The sequence below is a fragment of the Limulus polyphemus genome, unplaced genomic scaffold, assembly GCF_000517525.1.
Source record: "Limulus polyphemus unplaced genomic scaffold, Limulus_polyphemus-2.1.2 Scaffold1488, whole genome shotgun sequence".
Taxonomy (NCBI): domain Eukaryota; kingdom Metazoa; phylum Arthropoda; class Merostomata; order Xiphosura; family Limulidae; genus Limulus; species Limulus polyphemus.
The window spans coordinates 169,885-194,617 of NW_013667098.1; the positions used below are offsets into that span (position 1 = coordinate 169,885).

General features: G+C 31.3%; 1 protein-coding gene across 1 annotated transcript in view; it reads right to left on the bottom strand.

Moving 5' to 3' along the window:
* LOC106463807 (calcium-binding mitochondrial carrier protein Aralar1-like) overlaps positions 1-24,733 on the bottom strand; it is a 39,731-nt gene that overhangs the window by 11,050 nt on the left and 3,948 nt on the right. Inside the window, exons 2-10 of the mRNA XM_013923878.2 lie at positions 21,449-21,508; positions 20,645-20,787; positions 15,373-15,488; positions 11,189-11,328; positions 10,518-10,664; positions 9,218-9,347; positions 6,894-6,990; positions 5,256-5,346; positions 420-495 (exon numbers count right to left, since the gene is read on the bottom strand). Of these exons, the coding sequence (XP_013779332.1) occupies positions 420-495; positions 5,256-5,346; positions 6,894-6,990; positions 9,218-9,347; positions 10,518-10,664; positions 11,189-11,328; positions 15,373-15,488; positions 20,645-20,787; positions 21,449-21,508 (1,000 nt within the window). The remainder of the gene's footprint in view (positions 1-419; positions 496-5,255; positions 5,347-6,893; positions 6,991-9,217; positions 9,348-10,517; positions 10,665-11,188; positions 11,329-15,372; positions 15,489-20,644; positions 20,788-21,448; positions 21,509-24,733) is intronic.

Here is a 24,733-nt window from a genome sequence, read left to right on the forward strand (position 1 = left end):
TTAAAGTTAAGTAGTACTACGTAGTAATTAATTTAATTAGTTAGTTAGTAGGTAAGAAAGGTTAAGGTTTAGTAAGTTATTAACGTAACGTAGTAAAGTAAAAAAAATAAAAAAAAAAAAAAAAAAAAAAAAAAAAAAAAAATACTAAAAAACAATATTTTCAAAATGCAAAAGAATAAAAATGAAACGGGATTGCCTCTGAACTACCATTAAGCTACAGAGGCTACAACTTGAAGTGACATCAGCCACATACACTAAAACTGTAATTTCAGCTAATTTAACATTCATTATTATGAATCCTTAAAAAACATCAGCTAATTCATCTTTAAAAATTCTAACACAGAATTCCCTAACTTTTTCAATATTTCTAAAACATATGTGTCCTTGTTCCTATTTCATAATCAGATTATTTTCTTTACCTCCAGCAATAGATCCAAGGAAAAATCTGTACAAGCTTTCTAGAATCTGAATTCCTATACTTCTGTCTGCAGCACTCTAAGCCAAAAGAAAATAAGGAACAGTTTTGTTAGTTATCAATGTATAGATAAGAAAACAATAACATATGAATAAGTTAGTCAGTACAAATTCTCTTGCAAAACAATACAAATTGACCATACAGTTACTTGTAACTGTAAATAATTAAAGATTGAAAATGCTCAAAAAAACAAAAATGATCCTTGAAAAATTAATTCAAGCATAAATACCCTTTATACTTGCACAAAAACAACAGGCATTCCATTTTATTTAGATATAGCTGAAATTTTATGTTATGGCAACAAAAACGTTTAGTTATAATTATTAGAATAGAGGGCTATTGCACTTCATCAGAAGCACAGGAGCATTTATAAAATGCTTGTTCACCCAATTTACTCAAGCCAGTTACAAACATAACACTCCTAAGAAAGTTCTATGAAAAAACATAAGGTATCCTAATACCAGATGGTATTACACCTTCTATCCCATCAATTTTGATTACTATAAATCTTGTTGATGCTGCTTATCCACACACACACACACACACACACACACACACACAAACTACTCTCTTTGACAATGTTTTATAGAACTAATAATAGAAAGCCTATATTTCTTCATTTTCTTTTGAAAATTCATTTTCAAACACAAATTATTTGTATCTAAATCAGTGTTTCCTAAAGTGGGAGCCATGGCCTACCTGGGACGTGAATCGTTTTCTGGTGGGCCACCAAAAAAATGGTCCGAAAATAAAGATGCTGAATTAGTTTTAATTCTAAATAAACAATAAGCAAAGAAAAATTATGTACAATTAGCTAAATGATAAGGTATATCGAAAGGAGATGTTATCGTTTTTACTACGGTACTGTTTTACAATCACCATGCTAAAGTAGTGGGGGAGGGGAGGGACATTTGAAAAATCACATTTTAAGGCATTTTAATAGATTGAGGGGGGGGGCTTCAGACTTTTTATTCACATCAAAGGAGCTTCAGACTAAAAGAGTTTGGGAACCACTGATCTAAATGATCCTTTTGCTTTTTGTTTTTCTTTCCGTCTTCATCTACCACAGTCATACTGACCAATCAGAAATTAGGTCCCTCTTTTTTCAAGTCTTCAAATGCACATATGCTCCAGTTTTGCTTTCTCTAGATAAGCTTCAGTTCCATTACTTAATGTTAAACACATCTGACCTTGTAGATTTTAACACATATTTATATAATCAGCTGTTTGCTAGACTGAGCTGTAGTTGCACTGATAAGTTGAATTATGAAGATCTAATTATTATTCATTTCTAATCAAAGCAAGATACCTACATTGATCAAAACTCAAAACCAATACTGAAAAAAAATAAAACTGAATTAATATAATGTTCTTATATTCTTATTTAAAATGATTAGAATACACTTTCATCAGTCGGACATACTCACTGTTAGCAGTATTCTGGCACTGTTATTATTATTGATAATTCATACAGTTATACATTTATTACATATTTTATATTAACTATGCTATGAATATTATTATTATTAGGCAATAGCTTCTTTTGACAATATTAGTGCTGTCATTCTATATTTCAGTGTATCACAATGCAGGACTGATTTTTTGTTTTAGTGAATGAAAAATTCAAAAACAATTAAACATGAAATTAAAAGTTAAATAATTCTCTTTTAAAAAAGTAAGTTCAATGTTTGATTGAATAGATCTTGAACCCTTTCTTTTTCAGGAGTTTAGGGCAAAATTTCCAACTCAATGTTAATAACGGTCTGTCTAATTTGTTAAAATATTCAAGCTACTGAGTTTTTTTTTATTTTTTTTTTTTATCGTGTTTATAATTTTTGCATTATCCATGTGCATTCCAAACACCATAAGTATATAAAATGGTGTTAAAGCAGCTTGCTGTAATTCTCACATACATAACAAATGAACCAATTTAAATAGTACACTTTGGGAAGGGTTTTAGCCCTTTCACATCGGGTAGGTCAGAGTGTGCATTTCACAACCTTTTATAGTCATATTCAAAAATTAATTAACCTACTTTATTAACAATGTATACAAATAAATTTGGCAATAAACAGTTGTTAACAAATCAAGTTTTAATATTATAAAAGTTTTAAAACCTTTATTTTATAAGGTAATATTTTCAAAAATTCTCAATTTTCCCTAGTATGAAAATTGTGACAGTTGCTCTCTAGTTCTTCAGTCTTCCCCAATTTATTTACCACCACTCCAAGAAGTACAGAATTTAACATCAATGGCTTATTATAATATTGTTCTTAGTCAGGCAAAGCATACTTTTTCTAGCATTCAAATTGTATTTGGTTACAGATCCATAACCTAGATAATTGTACCCCTCTTGCCATGCCCATCTTTCACATCCTTTGTATCACAAATTGCCAAAAGTTCTCTCCAACATTTAATATTATATTATTTATAACCAACAGAAAGTAAAAGTTTTAATCTATCAAATAATGTATTATGCTGTACTGTTTTCTGTACAGAGAAATGTGTCTATTTATCATCCAATTCAAATTTTATTCCCACAGGAAGCACATCAACGAGCTTAGCTGAATGTTTAACAGCTCTTATTGGATAACTAGAAAGCTAGAATAATTATGACAGTTATAGGACTTTGTCCATTTTTTTTTTTACATGTTATTATTCTGCATTCCTAGGTGCAGTATTTAATTAATAAAAAAATTATTTAGTGTGGTAGTACTATTAGTATAAAAAGTAGGCTTAAGTTTCATTGACAGTCAATAGCAATGAAAAAGAAAACCCAGGTATGTACTATATTTCTTGTTTTTTGCATGTATTCTTTATTTATTATTATAAAAGTAACTAAAATGTAAAAATTAAAAACTTGTTAGATTATATAATATTAGATTAGGCAAGATAAATAACAATAATGATAAAAATTCTTCACGAGGTATGCTCTCAAGTAGCTCGTGCCTTAAGTAATTCGATAGGGTAACATGAGCTACACATTTACAGAGTGATTTACGACTTGTGTGGCAAGTTTATTAGTTAGACATGGTTCAAAAGGCAATAAAACAATAAAATTAAGTATAAATATACTGTTTCAAGCTTTAAGCTATTTAGGATAAACAATTGTGGCTTTCTGTTACAGTATGTAGTCATTCCAGAAGGAAGAATGGGTAATTTACAATTATTTCCTAATTTGTTTATGGTGGTTACAAGGTTGGTCAAGTTGATGGACCCTTTAGAGAGTTACATTATAAAAAATAACACATAAAAGTTTTTGAAAAAAAAAGATATTTATTTAGGAGATTTTTAGGGATTACGCAAGTTTGAAACTTTTCAGATTAAGAAAAGTATTTTTGATATTAACATGAAAATCACTTTGCATTCAGAACATATAATTATGGATAAAATTTTAGTAAAAATACTTAATTAAAAATTCTGATTTTCTATCTACAAAAGACTTGTAATGTTAACTAAACGCTTGAAAACTTCGTGAAGATACTGTGACTGAAAGTTGTTACACAGATGTGTAAAATACATTATCCCATATACGTCTTTATTTTCAAGATCCTCATTAGTTCTTTTACAAAATATACTTTTCAGTTCCTTATTATTATGGAAGGTTCACATACCTGTCATTTTAAATACTGCCACGTTTATGTATCTATTTATTAATATGAAATTACTGTATATGTAACAAGTCAAATAATTCAAGCAATATTCTAAGCCTTTTCTTCATGTGGGTTTTAATAATGACATATCGTATATAACAAATAACAGTTGGAGATGGCTTGAATTGGTAATGAAGAAAAACTTTAATATAAGTTTAACATAACAGCAAATGTACAATGTTTCGACAAGGTTTTGTCATCATTTGTACATTTGCTGTTAAACTTATATTGAAGTTTTTCTTAGTTAACCATTTAAGCCGTCTCCAACCATTATTAGTCTCAAAGTGGGTTCCTCGTCATTGTATATAACAAATGTTTAAAATAAATGCTGATTTCACAATTTCCAAATTAACATAATAATGGTCTTAAAACCCAAACCTATACTGCCTTATCTTTCATAGCTGTGTTTGCTTCATAGTTTAAATACAATTTATTTAAAAAGATTAATCATATGTACTTTTAAAAGTTGCTCATTTTGGCACTTATGCTAAAAGAAAGGCAACAAGGGGAAGGAAGGACTACATCTTCCTATACCCTGTCTTTATATTTACATTTCCTTAACCCATTAACTGCGGCAGGAGCAGTTCAGTTGCCATTTTCCGACTCACAGATAAAACTGAGTTGCCATCAATCACAATAAAATGGTAATTTTCATCAATCACATAGAGTTATAGTTACATCTCTGTCATTCGCAGCTGAGCAATAAAACTTCAATGACGGAAATATCAGTCATCTGCAGTTAATGGGTTAACATGTTAAATTGTATTGAACTCCCAAAATACCATTTTGTTCATTATATTGCCCCCCCCCCCCTTTATTATTTATCCTAGACTTAGTAGTGATTTGTAGTAAACATATCACTCTTTCGATCAGTTAGGTAAATTTTTTTGGCTTTATCAACTTTAGGGTTGTTGTAAGATTTTCATTGCTTTACCGACTACTGAATTTATTTATATAACACAAAAACATTTATCTCTTCCTCCCGTTATCTATCTAACTCAGAAAAAACTGTTTGAAAGTTGTTTTCTAAACTGTACAAATTTCATACATCTTTGGTTGAAACAATGACAGATCATACCTGTAATAGAAATAGATGATAAAAGGTGCTAATAAAATTATTTACTTACTTCAACAGCTTTCACTTCTGCAAAGGGTCTGGACAAAAGTTTTGCAAACCTCCGAGGAGCAATTTTTTCTAGGTCATGGTAAACTACTCTCCTATAAAAAAAAGTGACATGAACAATCTTAATTTTACACTACACACAATAATCCCACATATATTTATCCTAATTGTTATTAAATGGATGTACATATGTTATTCCCACCCAAGCTCATAGAAAGTTATTGACCTCAGTCTTATAATAAAATGACAACTTAATAAACTGGAAAATGGGCTTATTTAAAACAACATACAAAACTAGTCACAACATAAAAGAATTATAGTTCAACTTTCAGAGAAAATGACACGTATACTAGTTTCAATATTTTCCAATTCCAAAATAATAATTGAATTACATTATACTATACAGTGTTGGGCACGTTACTGTAGTAAAAGTAGCTCATTAGTCTTTTTTTTTCAGAAAAACAAACAAAGATAATGTTCTTAAACAGTCGTTAATAAAATATTTAGCACATTATATTACTTGCTAAATTTCTTTCTCATCTTGACATGTAGATCAATTGTCAACCAATCATTTTTTTAAACTCAAAATAATAATCTGATTTCACTGTACACACAACACATGCACACAATTAGCCAGATATAAATGAAAGCATGCAAAGAATAAGGGTGTACTTTGCATATGATAGCCTTACAACAGGGACTTTTGTAATGAACACTATGGAGTGTACTAACTTGGCGAGACTCCAAAATCATTTTAATATGAACACTCAACCTCTGTTCGGTAATGAGGATTTACTGACTACCAGTTTTAATCAGCATGATGAAACTAAGACTACAATCGCAATAAAGCTTGTAAGAAAACCACTGTATGAGTTACTTTTTAAATTTGATCTTGTCAACTACTCAGAGGAATTTCATATTTGATACATAATTTAGATATTTTATTTCTTTAGAATTCAGGAACTGAAATTTACTTTGGCTTTAAAAAAGAAAAGAGCACCAATGTAGGTGTACAACAGAGTAGGCAATGACATAAATACAATTCTTTTCTTGCAAAATGTAAGTGTTATATTATTACTTCCATTTAAAATCTAACACATTATAATATCTCATCATTGAGAAAAGTAATATTATTACAGTAATGAGTTGCTATAATATGGTACCCTCAATCCTGGTAATCCTGAACTGAATCCTCCCATGTTTCACCAGTTAGTTTGAAACTGATACTATAATGACAAAAATAATTTTAAAATATAAGGAAACAAGTAGGCAGTGGAAATAGAAATATTTGAATTAGATAGAAAAAAAAAGGCAATATCTAATATTCAAACAACGAACTGTGATGTATATAACAATGACCGAATGTTTGGAAAATTTTGTTTATTGCATTGATTTTTAATTTTTTTTTTTTTTTTATTTAAAGAAACAAACCTAAACAAAATCTTTAAGTTTTTATATTTTGTCTAGTATCTAAAAACAGTATTGAAGTAAAAGCTTTTCATTAAAATGTTAACATATAACAATACTACTTTTGAATACTTGCTCAACTTAATAATTTGTCTTGAACTTTATGTTGGAAACAAGTATAGCTCATGGTTACATACAAATTGTCAAATTACTGCATACTTATACAAGTTCATACCCAGTTCTTTGATGAACAAAGCCTGACAACTGAAAAAGAATCTCTACTTCCATTGGAGTCAGTGCCGAAATTTGCTGAGCAGCATAGAGGAATTCCTCTAAAGAAGAAAAAAAAAAGATAGTCTTCATCTTCCATCTTATACCTACTTTGTTTCACAAATTTTAGGTTATCTTTTACATTATCTGTTCACAGTTGTTTACCAAAGTGAATGATATCTATATTTTTTTGGTATTATACATTGTAAGTTAAGAAATTCCTTTTTTTCCCATCTTGTAAGAATAGACATTATTAACAACCGATATATAAAATCTTTGTAGTTAATGTAAAATTTCAAATTTATATTAAAGTATATACAGATAATTGAGTACATTATATCAAAATAATCTTGAGTACACAATTCGGCAAGTCACATAAAAACCAGTCAATATAAAGTAACAGTGGAACTGCATGTATCAGAACTACATTTTGAGATTGTTTTGCATTATGTAAGTAGTGTGTTGCCACCAAAAAATGATATATTTTTGGTAGGGTATGCAACAGCCCTTTCCCAAGCAAAATATTCATAAAGTCAGATCATAAAGGCATGTTCATATAAGGTATTTAGAATTTTCAAGATAGAAATATTCCTTGTACTGAACTTAATGGTACTGGAAAACAAAGGAATAGCTTTGGGCACCATGACCATCCAGAAAGAGACCTGCAACAAGTAATACCCCAGTTGTGGTAAGCAAAGTACAGCATCTTGTAATGGATGAGAATCCATGAACACAAGGGTCAGTGACAAAAGCCAGCCACATGTCCAGGCAACAGTACACAACATAATCAAGAAGGATCTCTGCCTTGAGAAGCAGCACAAGTCACATGTTCACAAACTGCTTCCACAACATTTAAGTTCAACTGTTGCATACTTCAATAGCCGGAGAATGAAATGGGTATTCCATTCTATAAGAATACACACCCATCAAGTTGATAGATGCAGTGTCTTTGAATTTCTAAATGATTGGACAATTGAAATGCGTACTAGAAAACCGTCACCCTTGTACACTAAATAGATTTTGGAAAACATGCAGAGAGTAAAGGTGTACTTTGGACATGATAGCCTTTTGTAACTATAACTGTGATACACATTTACTGTCAAGATCATAAGATAGAGCATAAATAATGTGCTGACACAAAGTGTAGCAACTTGTTGAGCTTCCAAAATCATTTTAATATAAAATACTCAACCTCTGTTCTGTAATGAGCACTTGTTGACTACCAATTTTAATCAGTGTGATGAAACACATCTTGTCATAAGTGTACAAGTTTCAAAAATTAAAAAAAAAAAAAAAAAAAAAAATAAGTAGTTCTGACAACAGCATAATTGATTAATGTTCTTATAATATGATAGTTTCAGATCTCTTACAGTAAAATAAATTATACATACTCTCAATTACTTTATGTGTTTAAGTAGTTGTTTAGTCTTCAGTTTCTACTGCTCATTTAATTTGAATTTGTCTTTTACTGTTTCTACTTTTTTTTTTTTTTTTTTGTTATTAATGATAAATGTCTTACTGAGCTTTACTTGTAATTGTAAATTTTTTTCCACTTTTCTACACAGTCAAAACAAATTTTGCTAAAACAAAAGACAATCAATATCTGCAGAAAAAAAAAAAAAAAAACTTACATTTCGTTGCTCAACATTTCACATATAGTCTTTTTCATAAAAAGATGCAGCATAAAAGATACAGATAAAATTGAAATACCCTTGAATAAAGAGAAAGAAATGGTATGTCATTTTCATATTAGTAATCATTGTTTAGATGGTATATTAGAACACAATGTTTTTTAAAACGATTAAAGTGAAATATGTTCTAAAAAATATGAAATTATGTTGTTAATCACAAATTAAAAATCCTTTTATCAAAATGAAGTTAGTGTAGTATATAAATCGTAAGGGGATTTTCTGGGATAAGAAGGCTTTATTTATCCATAAAATGTTTTGCTGTGGTATTTGTGCTTGCTAAAGACATTTTCAGTCTTTTACACAATTAGTAAACCTGTCATATATTGGTCTACCTGTTTCTCCAAGTTCTTATAGGATACATTTTCTATTTATGATTGTACAAAAATGCAGTTATTAGTATAATATCCAAGATACATGTAGATCAGTACTTTGCATTTTTGAATCATGAAAATGTTTTAATTAATTAAATGACAATTAGTACACAGATGCTAGCCTGCATTATAATGTAACCAAGCTTAATAATTTTCAATTTGTATAATTCACAGAATTTTTCAATGTTAAAGTCATATGCTACATGAACTGTTATTAAATAATCTACCTTTAGTTACTTCCTGATTCACGTTTCCTTTTGTAAAGTTCAAATAGATTCTCTTCACCAATTCCATGTTGTTTAAGAGACTGTTAAATGCCATGAAATATGGAAATGTCACCACGTGTCCCCCAGTAACCTAGATGTGTTTATGCAAGAACAATTATAAAACTGAAAAAATATCAAATTAAAGGCATATTTTTTAATAACTTCAGCTATTCACTTCTTTCAGAATTATCAATAGTGATCAAGAATTCAGTTCATGCATCTATCTCCATGAGTAAAGTTTTAGATACAGTAAAAAAATGCCACTATATAATTGAATAAATCAGACTGAAAAAACAACAACATTAAAATATATTTTATAGTTGTTCATCAATAAGTATGAAAATAAAACTACTACAGAATTACACATAAAATTAAAAATACCTACAAATAAATAGAACATAATCACAGACTTACTCATCAGACATGGTCTGCATAAAAAAAGTTTACAGCCGTAAATTACATAGGGTTTTATTTGCTTTTGTTTTTTTACATGATTTAACCCTTTTTACAAAACAGGATTTAACTATGCATCCAAACCTAAAACAACCATACCTTATCTTATTTTTCAAAAACAAATTACAATTTCGTATATGAATTATAATTCACTATTCTTTGTAAAAGTTCTAGTAATAATAAAAATAAAATACAAAATGTACCCATGTTGGCTATCAACATCTGTGTGATATTTTGCTAATAGGAGGGTTAAAACTTCATTTGTACTTTTAGTCACTGTGATTAACCAATCCACATAAACATTAATGCTAAGTAAATAACCAACCGTGTTATGTTAATAAATGCATTGGATTTTAATTTGCAATTACTTTACTTTTAGTTAAAATGTTTCTTAAAGATGCTACAATATTACATGTGATTTTCACCATTCGAAATAATACTTTAAAAGCATCTTACATATATATTAGGACAGTATATATGAAGAAAAAAGAAATCTAAATATGAATATAACAAAGAATCAGAATAAGTAGCTTACCACAGATAAATCGTTCATTACAGACCTACCAATCATAAAAAGAAATGGGTTTTTCTCTTTCTTAAAATCATCGATCTAACTTTCTTTTTTCAGTTACAATTTGTTATGTTACAATAAATAGAATATCTGTTTTGGAAGACAGAAGTGCAGTAGGAAATATCCTGAATTGTGTAATAAATCAATAGGTTAGTCATTGTGCCTTGAAGATGGTTATGATTTCTTTCTCTTACTTAAAAATCAACATATTTCATTTTTCCATATCATAAAACTTACAGCAACTAAATTTTGCTTCACACTTTCTGTCAGTAAGTGGCTTTTAACAGATATCATAATATCACTGAAGTCTAAAGAAGTAATAGCACCAATCTTCTTCTTATCGTATCGTCTGAAAGCCTGAACTGCATGTTCTTCATGAAAATCCTATGGAATAGTCATCAATAAAAACTAGATCAGTTAACATATCACTAAAACCTGTAAGTGTAGAATAAATGAGCTTGAAATCTATTAAAATCACACTAAAAAGTGATTCAAAACAAACCCCTTTTCAGTGAAATAAATTATTGTTACTGGTCTTAATGAAATAATTTAATACAAAATACATGTACAAAATACAGATGGTTTATTTGCCTGTTTGACATTGTTACGATATTTATAGCAAAGACTCTAAAGAACTAAACAGTGACTATGCAAAATTTTCATCGAAGGACTGTTAAAAATATGTTAACTTCAGATCAGAGCGAGCTACGTACTTAGAGGAAACCTAAAAATTAACCAGCCAATCATTATAGCTTATCAAATATACATTTTTTATATTTCTACTTGTAAAGAGTTGAATATGATGTTTCATCACTTGGGTACCCCCTTGCTGTTAACAATATTAATGTAGAAATGTATATACCACTTAAATAGAGATAAATTAAGCCTTCATAATATAATAAACATACATGGAGAACTTGAGAAAATTCTGTATAGCTGACTGTACGTTTTCGATCATCACCAAAATGCAATCTCATGAATTCACTTTTGAAGTCAAATGGGATCTTCTGATGCAGTGTAGTGTAGCCAACAATTTCTTCAAATTCATCTGAAAAACAAGGAAACTCCCACTTAATTCAAAACATACGTGTTGTAGCTCCAACAAATGTTTTACTATTCCTAGATTATGGAATCATTGAATTAATAATACTTTCACTCGAACAAATGCAACAATATTTTGTAACAAGTTCCAGTTTTGATTTCTAAAGTTAAGAATTATGAAGGAGTTAAATAGTAGCTATTACATATCTGCAATATAATGTGCAAATTAAGGCTGTACACATTTGCAAGTTAAATCTGTTTGAAGTTCAGTTGTTGGGTGGTAATACAGTTATCAAGAGGACAAAGAAAAACATACTTAATGATAACCAATATCCAATAACAACCAAATACAATGAATGCATGTTTGCTGCAATACTTTATTAATATATATCCATTAAAAAATATTATAGATAATTTAATTGATGGGAGTCAACACAAACAGAGATATCAAGACTAACACAGTATAGGCCGAGGTGAATCACAAAATGTATACTGTCACAGGAAGTCTTGTAAAGTTTGTTTTGAATTTCACGTAAAGCTACACGAGGGCTATCTGCGCTAGCTGTCCCTAATTTAGCAGTGAAAGACTAGAGGGAAAGCAGCTAGTCATCACCACCCACCACAAACTCTTGGGCTACTCTTTTACCAATGAATAGTGGGACTGTCACTGTTATAACACCCCCACAGCTGAAAGGTTGAGCATGTTTGGTGGGACGGGGATTCAAACCTGCGACCCTCATATTCCGAGTTGAGTTCCCTAACCATCTGACAATGGTCTTGTGAAGACCTTGAAAACCAGAAAAAAACAGTTGTAGGAACAGTTAGAAAATCAAACATTTTAAAACAATCAGCATGTTATCGGTTAGCCAACTTCCACGAATTTCAGCCAAAGGCTAATCTGTTTATCATAGTCATATCTCCTGTAATAACTGCATCTACATGGAAAGATGCAGTGGTAAACAAAGAGCAACACACAGTAACTTACATCAAAGGCATGGGGCTTGAAACAGACAAGTGTTTGCATGTTAAAAGTTAACTAGCAAAAGTGTCAGATACATTGGCAAAATAATTCAATTTTGTGTCATTACATATAACTAGTCAGAAGCCATGTATTTTCAGGATGAATTACATTTTGGATTTCATAGTTTTTATTAGTTAACAAATTTCAGAATCATTTGCAAAAATAATACTTCTTCCTCAAATGAAATAAGAAAATAAATATGTCAGAAAAATAAAACTGAAAAAAGTGAGTAAAAGAAATGTGTTTTACTTTATATTTTAAACTTTGGTAGTTCCACTGAAAGATGTGCAACAGGCTACTGGAAAATACTTACTGATTGATTATCATAGTGTGATCTTCAAGCCACGCTCATGCTATTCACTTATTTCAGATTATTACAAGTGATGACTCAGGAATAAAAAACGAAAACAAAAAAGGCTACTTGAGCTTTAAGTAATTTTTACTACCGATCTGTATATTTATAATTGTTCCTGGATTATAAACTACCAAAAACATATCAGCACCACTTAATGGTCACTGGCTAAACACTAGAGCCCACTGGCTATTTGCCAGTTAACCATAACTAAATTTCAGGCACGAGAGGACATTATAATTAAGACCATTTTGCCACTTACACCGATTTAATGGAAGGAGTTATTTTATATCAACCATGAAGAAGAAAGATGAAACATGCAGAACTTGCCAAGGATGTTGGATGCCTTGCTTAGCTTTCGTACTTAGAAGATTCCCGAAAGTATTTCGAACTGTATTAAAGAAGCTTAAGTTTTGCAGAAAAGTTTGGATTATTTGCTAACCTGGACAAAGGCCTTTTAATCTGAATTAAAGTAAGGTTATGCATACAGGTTATCACAACATTAATCATTCTTATACTCTTTCTGAGGAACTTTGGATAAAGTAGATGAGGAAAAAGATCTATTAAAAAGCTTCTAAATCCTTCTCGAACAATGTACATCAGCTAATAATAAGCCAAACAGGATTTTAGGTTGTATAAATAGAAATATCAAGCACAAGTCAAAGAAGGTCATCAATTCACTCTGCAAGGTGCTGATTATACCTCGTTTAGAGTACTGTTTCAACTTTGGTCACTTTGCTTAAGAAAGTATGTTGAGTTGTTAAAGAGAATTCATAGAAAAACTACCAGTATCATTTCAAATTTGTAGAAGTTATCATATCTGGATCAGATGAAATTCCCAACATGCTTTTAATAGATAGGAATAGAGCTTCATGGGCATGATTGAGGTTAAGATTGTTAGAAGCTTGGAATCTAGAAATCCAGATGACATTTATTTGAAGTCAGGTTCCATTTTTCCACAGATCAGTCTTGGTCAACTCAGTAGAGTATGTGTACTCTCTCCAAAGCTTTTTTAATATTTTGATATTTGTCTGAAGATTTTGTAAATTATAAAATTTCCAAATTGAGAAATTTTAGTAATAGTACTAGCTGCATATCGTCTTTGTAACCTTTATTATCTTTGAATTTCCTTTTGAGGATACTACAAAAAATAATTTTAATCTTACTAAGACCAGTATTTATGTGTATTAATTGTAGATGTATTTTTACCTGATAAGCCTGATACCACATGTAGCTTCCTTTGCCTGAAAATATAGTTTCCTGAACTACCTAGATGCACTAATAACAGATATTGAGGCTTCTGAAACTTCAGTGTATCTCACTCTTGGCAGTTTTAGATTGACAAGCAAGAGTTAAAAATGGTCTTTTATTTCTATTGTGTAGCTAAAAATAAACATGGCACTGAAAGGATTGATTATGAATAAGCATGGCAGTGAAAAAGTTAAATTAGTTTAAAGTATATGCTGTACCAGACCAAGAAACCCAAACAATGGCTTGGAAGTTCAGCAATGAATTTTCATCAAAATATCAAATAACCACAGAGCATTATCTTATTAAAGAGAGAGAGAGAGAAAAAAACAACAACAAAAAATGAAAAAATCCTCCATACAGTGCTCAACTAAATGACTATGTATAAGGATAAGAGTAATGGGGGAAACTAACCAACAGATTAAAGCCCAGCATCTCTTATATCTAGTCAGGATCATCTTTTCTACAGTCACCCTAAAGATGATAACAAGGGTAAATTGCCAAACCACAAAAGTTTGTAACTAACGTATCTTACATTTCATTTTGCAAAGAGCAAATATTATAAGCTCAATATTGGTCATTGACCGATATTTAAAGATACAGACTATTAGCTATCTATCAAAGTGAAAAGGATCAAATATGGAATCAGGAGAAGAAGAAGAAAAAAAAGAAAAAAAAAAAAGAAAGAGCCTTGATATGACCCCTAGCAATAAGTTAGAAATAGATTCTTTTAATAATTTAGCCCGGAGAAAGATATTTACAAAAGTTGTGTGTGCAGAAAAGACTTCTAGGGATCAAAGCCCCCAAATCCACATGCCTAGAGTTGGTAATATTATCAGAGATGATCAAAATCCTTCACATTATAGTCACAAATAACATCAAATAATAAACACAGGGTGGATAAAAAGTTGTTTCATTTAGGACAGTGTAATTTCTAACAAACAATTAAGTGGATTTCAATTATCTTTGTAACATTTTCTTTAACACTAACTATAATACCAATTGTACAGTAACTTTTGCCTTATGCTATATATAATTATTATTGTTAGATGTTCTTCACATATTCATGTACAAGAGCTTTGTCCAATAGGTTATATGGACAATATTTCAAGGAGGTTTGAAGTAATATCAATTCAGTTTTGTTCAATAAAAGCAATTTATTTATTTTTATTTTTTCATATTAAGAGTTTAAAACAGTACTGATATGAACTATTAGGAATATAAAATACAGTGAAATGATTCTACAAGTAATTTATGTCTTACATAAAATGACAGCTGTTGTTACTAACCAGCCCAAATTAATTTATTTGATTTAAAAGTCAACAGTTTACTTAGATCTAGTACATCTACATTAACATAATGTATTGGATAAAAATATTTTTTACAATAAGAATCTTATTTCCAATTCAATAAACAAATTATAAACATACCATGAGTGACATATCCAGAGCCATTTGTATCAAATAGTTGAAATGCTGCTCGATAAAGAGCATCTGGATGACATAAAAGTCCTTCAAATGCAATAAATTCCGGAAATGATATAAGGCTATAAAAACAGACAAAACTTTAAGCATTAAGCTCAATCTAAAATATATACTACAACACAACACTATTATAACATTTCCTCATTAACATACTAATGTCACAACCACAAAAAACAAATTAGATAAACCACCCAAATCACAGTTGTCCAGAATAACTAGAACAAAATATGTTAATGTGTAGCTAATGAAGTTACATTGAAATCACAAGCATTTCCAACCAAATTTGGAAATAAAAAAATAAAAAAACTGAGTAATTCAAAGTGGCATATCTATGAATCAAAATTCTTGTTCAGACAAAGTTTTAATATAATACCAAGATAGAAATTTTTTAACTAAATGACCCTAAGTAAGTTTTTTTTTTTTTACAAATAAAATCAAAAACTGGTCATTACAGGAAGTCTAAGCTTCACCAAGCAATCCTTAGATTTTCACCAATAAAGTTTTTCAATAAAAATGTGTGGATAAACCAAGCATACAGTTCCTGATCTTCGTAATAACCAGATTCAAGAACCTGGTACGTGGCAGAACTGGTGTAGTGATGAAATAAAAGACAAGAACCCGTGTAAAGGAGACAAATAAATGACCACCTTACTGACATTGAAACAGAGATGAAAAAACACAGCAGTAAGGCTACTGCACCAATGTTTATGAAGTACTGAAAATAATAATACTGTATTTACACAGAAGATGAATTAAAATGATCTTTTCTTCAAAAAGAAAAATACACTGAAGTTGTTTGACCATTTGCTTAAAAGTACATGATCATTGAAGCCAAGAAGAGATTTTAAAGCCAATCATAGTTCTTCCAAGAGAGAAATGAACCTGGTTGAAAATTCCAAAATTGCATTCACAACTCACCTTTTCTCTGCAGCTTACAAAAAAAAATTTAATCACAAAAATGCAGAAGCATCTCTGCTCCATGTGACAATTGCAAGGCAGTTTACTATACACAGGGTGAAATTACATATAAATACCTCATAAAAGAGTAGATAGCTTTCATGATTAGACCCTGTTGCATCTAGCATGTTCCCTTAAGTGAAACTGGGATGTTCCAAATTAAAAATTAGAATTTCTTTTTTTTTTTTTTTTTTTAAATACTACAGGTAAATAAATTAAGTAACATTTGTATACTATACATGCATTCTATTATACATTTTTGAACATTATTTCACACTGTCAAGGACAACTTTAAGGCCACCATGTGATTTTTTTTAACAAGTATTAATATACATGTTCTATATGCTTTTGAACAGATACAAAAAATAAATAAATAAATAAACACATAAATTACTATTACTCTACAGTGTTGCTTACTCTATGTAAAACTGTTACGTATTCAACTCATGTACTTCTCAGCACCAACAGAAATTACCAAGAAACCATTTGTTGCAATTAAACATCCAGTATTGATGCTTCTGGTTTGAAAAATAAATTACTTACTATCTATTAAAAAATAGTTTTTCATTCACTAACTACAGATACATAAGTGCATGAATTTTTGCCCAACCACAAGCTTATCAGAATACATATTAATGTTTGTCACAATCTCATAACAATTGGGCTATTAGTTGAATAACTTCTCTCATTTACTAAGCAGATTGTGAACAGTAACTGATCCTTTCTCTAGCTGTTGTCTTACTTGATGCAGACTTTACTACACATGATAAATACAGTTACTAACAAACTTTAACCAAACATAAAGTAACAGAAGTAAAGCAGTGAGTAACAAACTTGTTTATACAGACTATCTGCAAATACAAACATGAGAAAATGACACCAGGGAATGCATCATATTTTGAAAAAAGAAAAAAAAAAGAAAAAAAGGCCACAACAAACTTTACTTTATATTTAAGTTACACTACATTTTTGAAGTTAAATAATTACTTCTTAGAACAAAGTTATAAAATTTCTATATATATGAAACTTCAAGCAAACTTGATTTAGTAATTAGATTCTCAGCACTTTGTGCTATGTGCGAGACTTGTGAATACCTGGTACTTAGTTTTGATTTTTTTTTTAAAACATACATGTCTTGGTTTTATTTAAGTATTTGTGAGGAGATAATAAAAGAAATTTTTAACTGTTTAAGCCCCCCCCCCCCCAAGACATCAGACAGCCAATTGGCGTAGTGATGTTGGAGCTCATTCAGACTGTACCTTGTGTGCATACCTTCTCAACCATCAGTTTCAATGGGTCAAACCAACTGTGGGAGGGAGGGTTCTTTTGATAAGTATCTGTGCTCAACAATTTCTCTATCATCTGACACTTCAGGTCCCTTGCCAGTCATGGGAAGAGGGTGATGTGTATTCCTTTTTGTTTATTGGACACAATTAGTATGGATAGTTATATAACCATAACTTAACCATCAGACACTAGAGGCCCCTTACTTGCTGTGGGGTAGGGATATTAAAAAATAAAATTTGATGCACTATCAGATACAGAGGGCTCAGGCCATTGCACGAGTAGAAATTATGATAAATACAAACAGATATACAAGTGTGATATGGTAACACGTGTTCAAATTCTTCTCGGAGATTGTTACGTATCTACATGTAATGGGGTGTCTGCACTACACTATAGAAACACCCCTTCTCCACTTCTCATCATAGTGAGACTCATATTCTAGCCCCCAATATTTAGGTCTCAACTGGTGAGGATTCTCCATGGTTCACTATTCCAGTGGATGTGTGCTGGTAAGTGGCAAGGGTCTCCCATACTCCACTTGATGGGGGTGGATGAGGAATCGCATAGGAAAACCCAGAAAATGTGTTCAGATCTTCACCGAGTGCCTGTTGGAAAGGACTTTGACTGAGACAGTATAACAGATAACCACAAAATCCTATTTTTAAAAGACAGCAACTGCTAGCCAGAGAAGTAGGCAGATGCACAACACTGATGCTGGCTTTTTCCAAAGTAGTCCATGAAATGGATACAGTCTGGATCAGACTATTGAATGTTTTATAGTATTACCACAAGTATACTCCAGTGATCTTGTGGAACACCCAATCTCACACTGGGCATGTTTCAGACAAGGCAGATAGTATGAATGCTTTCCGTTATCTTCAATTAATGCAGATTTTGGGTAAATATACCCTGGGAGGCAATACTAGCTGCCTAGTGGGAACCAAAAATACAATGAAGGTGAGGATGGAATAAGTAAAAGAATACTCTCACCTGTTACATGTGCAGGGCCAATTGAAGAATGGTCATTGGTGGAAGTCTGTATGCTACTGGAGACAAGACAGCCAGATGGTGGAAATAGTGCAAGATGAATGAGTGTGGAGTAGTTCACATGCCAGAACACAGTAACTCTTCAAGCTGTTGAAAGGGGGTTGCCAGAGACTGTGTCAGAAGACAAATCTGGTGAGAGGAGATACAAAATTGTCGAGAACCAACCAAACCTAAGCAACAATAAAAGATCTAGAAGAGTTGGAGGATCCATCTGATAAATATGGAGTAAGAAAGGATGCTACTAGATGAAGGAAGGGGAGAATGTGGGGGAGGGGGTGGATCACCTACCTGAGTATCCAAAGTATAAGAAGGAAGAAACTGTGGGGTAGAAAATAATGTATAAGCAGTGGAAATGGATTAAAGCCGAGTTTGTAAGGTAGAAGTCAGAACAATGATGAACACTTTTAAGAAGGAGAAGGAAAAAAAAATTGTAGAGTAGTAATGGTTTTGAAAAGGATCGATAGTGAATGCATTGGTGTGGGAATATAGGACATGTGCAGTGATGAAGAGTGTAAGAGAGTGAGTGGTAAGGATAGAAGAAAACTAATGTGTAATCGAGAAAGGTGGAATGTAGTGGAAAGACCATCCTGAGATGCTACAACAGTAGCAACAGACATGCTTCAGTCACATAGCTAAGAAAAGAAAGAGGGAAGTTCATGTAAGGTAAATCAGAGAGAAATAACAAAAGGAGAAGCCAAGAGCAAAAACCCATCAAGTCCATTGGTAAACAGAATATATGAAAGAATACTAGGGATGGGAGCAAAAGAAAGCTACACAAATGTCTCAACAGGTGATTCATCAGACAATTCCACATGAAAAGAAAATATCACATGTAGGGATGGAAAAGAACATAAGAAGTGTACAAGAAGGGATGAAAATGTGGGAAGAGGGAGTAGGGAATTTTGATGCGAGTAGACGTAGAACAGGGAACCAAGGTTTGGTGGGCCAGTAGTGGGTAACTAACAGTACTCATTATTTGATGTACCAAGATAGAGCAAGAACACTAGTGTGAAGGCTGAGAGTATGCACAGCCAAAGCTCATGGGTGAGGAACAGGAGATGAGAATGGGGTGGATTTGTAGAGAGTGGTGAGGCAAACACAGCTAATAGGAATACCAAGTTGGAAAGAATTCCAGTAGAAATCATATGGTAAAGAGACCATTCTGTGGGTGGAAAACAGACCTGTCATGAGAGATGGTCCACAACAATGTCCAGAACACGAGAAGCATAGAAGGCAATCAAGTTCACCATGTTGGAATGGGCTCAAAAGAGGAGATCTAACATTTGGAAGAAGATGATATTGGAACATGTGCTCCTTGACTGTTGTTGCGTGACACTACCATAGAAATCCCCGAGTGGACCTCAACCATTAGATCCATGAGGGGGGGGGGGGAAATGGGAGCATGCCCAGTAGACTGCAAGCATTATCAAGATGCTGATGTGGGGAGAACACTCTTCAAAGGTCCAAGAATCTGAAGTGAGAGTCATACAGGGACGCTTTCCACATAGTGAGGAATGAGTGGGTAATAGAAGACAGGTTTAGGAGGAGGTACAGGAATAACAGTGGCGAATTGCAAGCAGTCCAGCCACCAGGCAAGATCCTCCAGGAAATAGGTATAAAAGAAGACCCCTGAAGACAGGGGATTTCTGGATGGGTTCCATTAGTTGCTTTGAATTTATTAGAGGTAACATGTACGAGCACAACCATGTGGAATCACAGGATCCAGAGAAACCAGAATGAATTACACTAACACATTCTTGGAGATGTCCGAAAAAACAACAACATGCTTGGTAACAAGGTTCATATTTACTGATCTATGGAAGTTTATGAATGTAACAATAAAAATGAAATGCTTTAGAATCACATCCATCCATGATATTGTCAAAAGTGTTACAAAACAAATACTTCATACCAAGGCCATACATACCCATCTTTGGAGGTATCAAGAATGTTGCCCAGAAGCTGAACAGTAGTTGGATTATAGTTTGATTCTTGGTACAAACCCAGATATCCTCGAACAAAGTCAGTAGGGGTCATATAATACTCTCCATTTTTCTCAATACTTGCATACTGCAAAAATTATGAAAACAAATAAGTATCAAGTTACATCAAAAGAAATTAGGGGTAGGAACACAAAAGCAACACAATTTTTAAGTTTGATTTGCATTAATACATCGTAACTGTATTAAATAAGTTCTTAATGTCTGTTACTGCAGAGTATAATGCTAACATTTGTATATTGAAAAACATTTTAAGATTACAGAAAAGTGTTTTTGATCATTTTCAGAGCATAAATGATCTTAATTAACCTCAAGGTTCCAATCTTTCCATCTGATCAATTTAATGCTACCATGAAAAAGTTGTAAGGCTCTCTCAAGTAAAATTCAAATGAACAAAACATCTAAACAATTTTCTTCAGGTTAAGAAATCACTTCATTAGGAAAGATTAAAAAGTTGTTTGATAGAAATAATAGTCACATTTCATGCTATAGCGTTAACACCATACAGAGTGATAATAGATATTACCTAGTATTTTTCAAGATTCAAAAGTCTTTCAAACTAAATAAATTACACATATGTAGTCTAATCTTCAAAGAATTGATTATTGCTTTTAAGATTAAATGGTTATATTTAATTAAAATAAGCAACATCATCATTCTATTCATCTTCAATATAATAACCAGTATTTTTATTTATTAGTAAAAATAAAATTTCAACTGAGCATACTCACTTTAAGAAAAACCTGTCGAAGCCTTTCTGAATCTGCTCTTCTTACAACAGAAATAACCCCCTATTAAAAAGAAATCCAACATTTAATTACACAAATAGAACACAATGGTACCTTACAAAGTACCAAGAAAATATTAATTTTTGATTACAAGCAGAACACTCAGTTATCAATTTAAAAATCAATCCACATTTAAAAGGAATACCACAACAACTCAATATCTTCTGACCTGAGCACTTACCTAAAGTATAACTTAAAGGTTAAGCAAATAAAACATGACAAATAAATGGGTTTCTTTAAAGAACCACAGACTGTATCTAAAGATTTATGTATATTTTTCTCAGGTTGTTGGCTTTAACCCTTTCACTGCAGCTTAGACATATATTTGCAAGTGCTCCCACCCCCTCACACTGCGAGTGGGGCAAATGTGTTGCCATTGTCATTCAAAATTGTCGTATGTGATGTATGGGAGTAAAATGAGTTGGAAAGTATTTATTGGCAACCCACCTAACGTTGATATATGGTTTCTCTCAATGTTTTCCACTCAGCCCTTCAGTAACCAACAAGATGCCCAATTGGAATGTACGACAACTGCATGCCAACCTTGCCTGCATTGCAAGAGCAGCAAGTAGGAACTCTAATTACTATGTAAATATGCTTGATGCACTTGACTCGGATAGCTTAGAAGATAGTGAAAGCGAGTCAAGTGGTTTTCAAATGTATGATGATAAAGAGGTAATGATAAAAGAGGATGCTACCTCTCCATCTAGTGATGACAGTCAAGACAATGAAGCTTGGATCCAGCAGAGGAAGGCGTAAACAGTGTCGACAATGGAGAAACATTTGTCCCAGTCACAGTGTGAAGGGGTGGGAGCACTGGGAAATATATGTTCCAGTTGCAGTGAATGGGTTAAAGTAGCAGTAAATAAATGACACATATGGGATAAAATAACTAATAACTACGAGAATGTAGAGGTCATTGCAACAACTAAGGTTAGCAAAACTGCTCGTGTCTGTGCGTTTAAAACAAATATTAGATGGTTTCATAAAGTTAGTATATGAAATCAAAAACAGACCCATCTAATGGTGAAGATTTTGTAACCAAAATTTTTGAACAATAAATATATTATACTTTGTTTTAAAACTTTTGGCTTGTTAAAATAGAATATTATATGTATCAATGGCAGCACAGTAATTTCAGAAAATTATAGTAATTTACATAAATGTTTAACTACTTAATATTCAAAGATTTGAAAACATCTGAAAATTACTTATGATACATACTCCATAAATTTATATTATATGCAAGTAGTATATGTACTTGTTATTGGATAGTTTGGAGTGTAAACCCTTGACAAAAAAAATTAATTTAGTTAAAACAAAAATCAACAAAATATGAAAAAAAATAGGACTTCATTTATACTACTGCAGTTACATTTCATGGTTGGAGATTCATGTTCAATAGTTACTATGGCTAAACAAATGTTTACATAGTCTACAGATGTACTGTCTCACTTTTACGACATCAGATTTAAGTAAAATATATTTCACCTCTTGGTCGATATATTTACAGACAGCAAGAAATTATGTCTTAGGTACAGTAATAAACACTCTTAATGATATGCTACATCTGGGTTTATGGCATGTATATTAATGCCCATTAGAATACTACACTATCAATCACACACGTATACTGGAATTTTTATAAAAAATTTAAAATTGTACAAGTAAGAGAATTCCAAACACAATCTAATGAATAAGGCTGTGTATACTCGTCAAAATATAAATTGTCTGAATGAATTTTGTTATTTAACTTTGCCAATATATTTGAGAGTGCAATTTAAATGTAAATTTTAGTTGTTTTGAATATAAAAACCCTGAAAATTTACTCGACCAATATAAGAACCCTGGGAATATACTAAATTAACATACAAAACTGAAGACACAACAGCCATCATCAAAATATAATAATGCTTATAAAATACTAATGATATTTTACAACAATATAAAACATTTTTCACACGTTCATGAGTGAAAAAGCAAATATCAGCAATAACTTGAGATTTTCTTTGATGATAATTTTGATAGAATCATGTTCAGTCACCTGTAAGATAGTTTTAACCATTCATAATGACAAGGAATCCACTTGAAAAAGAAAAAACACACACACATATACATACATACAGCAGATACGGCTGATATATATGTAATGAAAACTTATATTAGAAAAGCACAAAACAAATAATAAATAAGGAGGCTAAACATTGTTTTGTGCTTTTCAAACAAATTTCCAATACCCATATCAGCCATCTCGAATAAATGTATAGTTTTAACCAAAATTTTTTTAGAGGTGAATAAAATAAAATACTGTATTTTTTAGTTTCTGCTATTTCACAGTGCATGCATACAAATGCACAAATTTATTCACAGATCAAAATAAAGATAAAACTTCTTTTAACAATTATCATCAATATTAATCACCAAAATAAAAAAAAACAGAAGAAACTTGCCTTTCTTCGTATAACCGACATTTTAGTGATGTACAGAATCTTCCTTTTGAAAATACAAGTAATATTTCTTTAACTTTCTGTCAACATTAACAATGTAATGCAAAAGAAAAAAAAGAATCTGTATCTAGAAGATTCTGAATCTATTGTAAATTATCTAGGTTCTAACATCCTTATTTATTTCTACTAACTAGATAAAAGTATATGTGTACCCACATTATCTATATATTAAAGTTAACTGAACTTTTCGTGTACATGTAAATATATTTGTGCCTCATATCAGAAGACTTCCACTGAAGTTTTACATAAACACAAACAGCTAATCATGAAACAATCTGTCAACGCTACTGCTGATAACGAATGCCTTTAATCACAATTGGCCAAAGTCTAAGAATTTAGATTAAACAGTTACCAAACTATATTTAAAACAACACACTCTTCTTGGTTTGGACTAATTTTAAGTCGTTTAACGAGACTACTAGCTGGATTAATTAATTCTGCCTTACACTGTACAACTAAAAATATCTAATCATAAAAATATAATTTAAAAATGCATATTCTATACAACTATCTTCAGGTAAGTAGGATGTCTTGTAGCTGTTTTAAGGTCAGTTAAAGTTCTACAATAAATGAATAATTTTATTTACTTGCGATTATACCATCTTCAGCAACCTTTCATGTCACAGGTTTTACTATATACAGAAAAAGCACACAAATATCATATGTGATCAGTATTTATGATACCATTGGTTTGAAAAAATAGTATGTTTTTATCCGCACT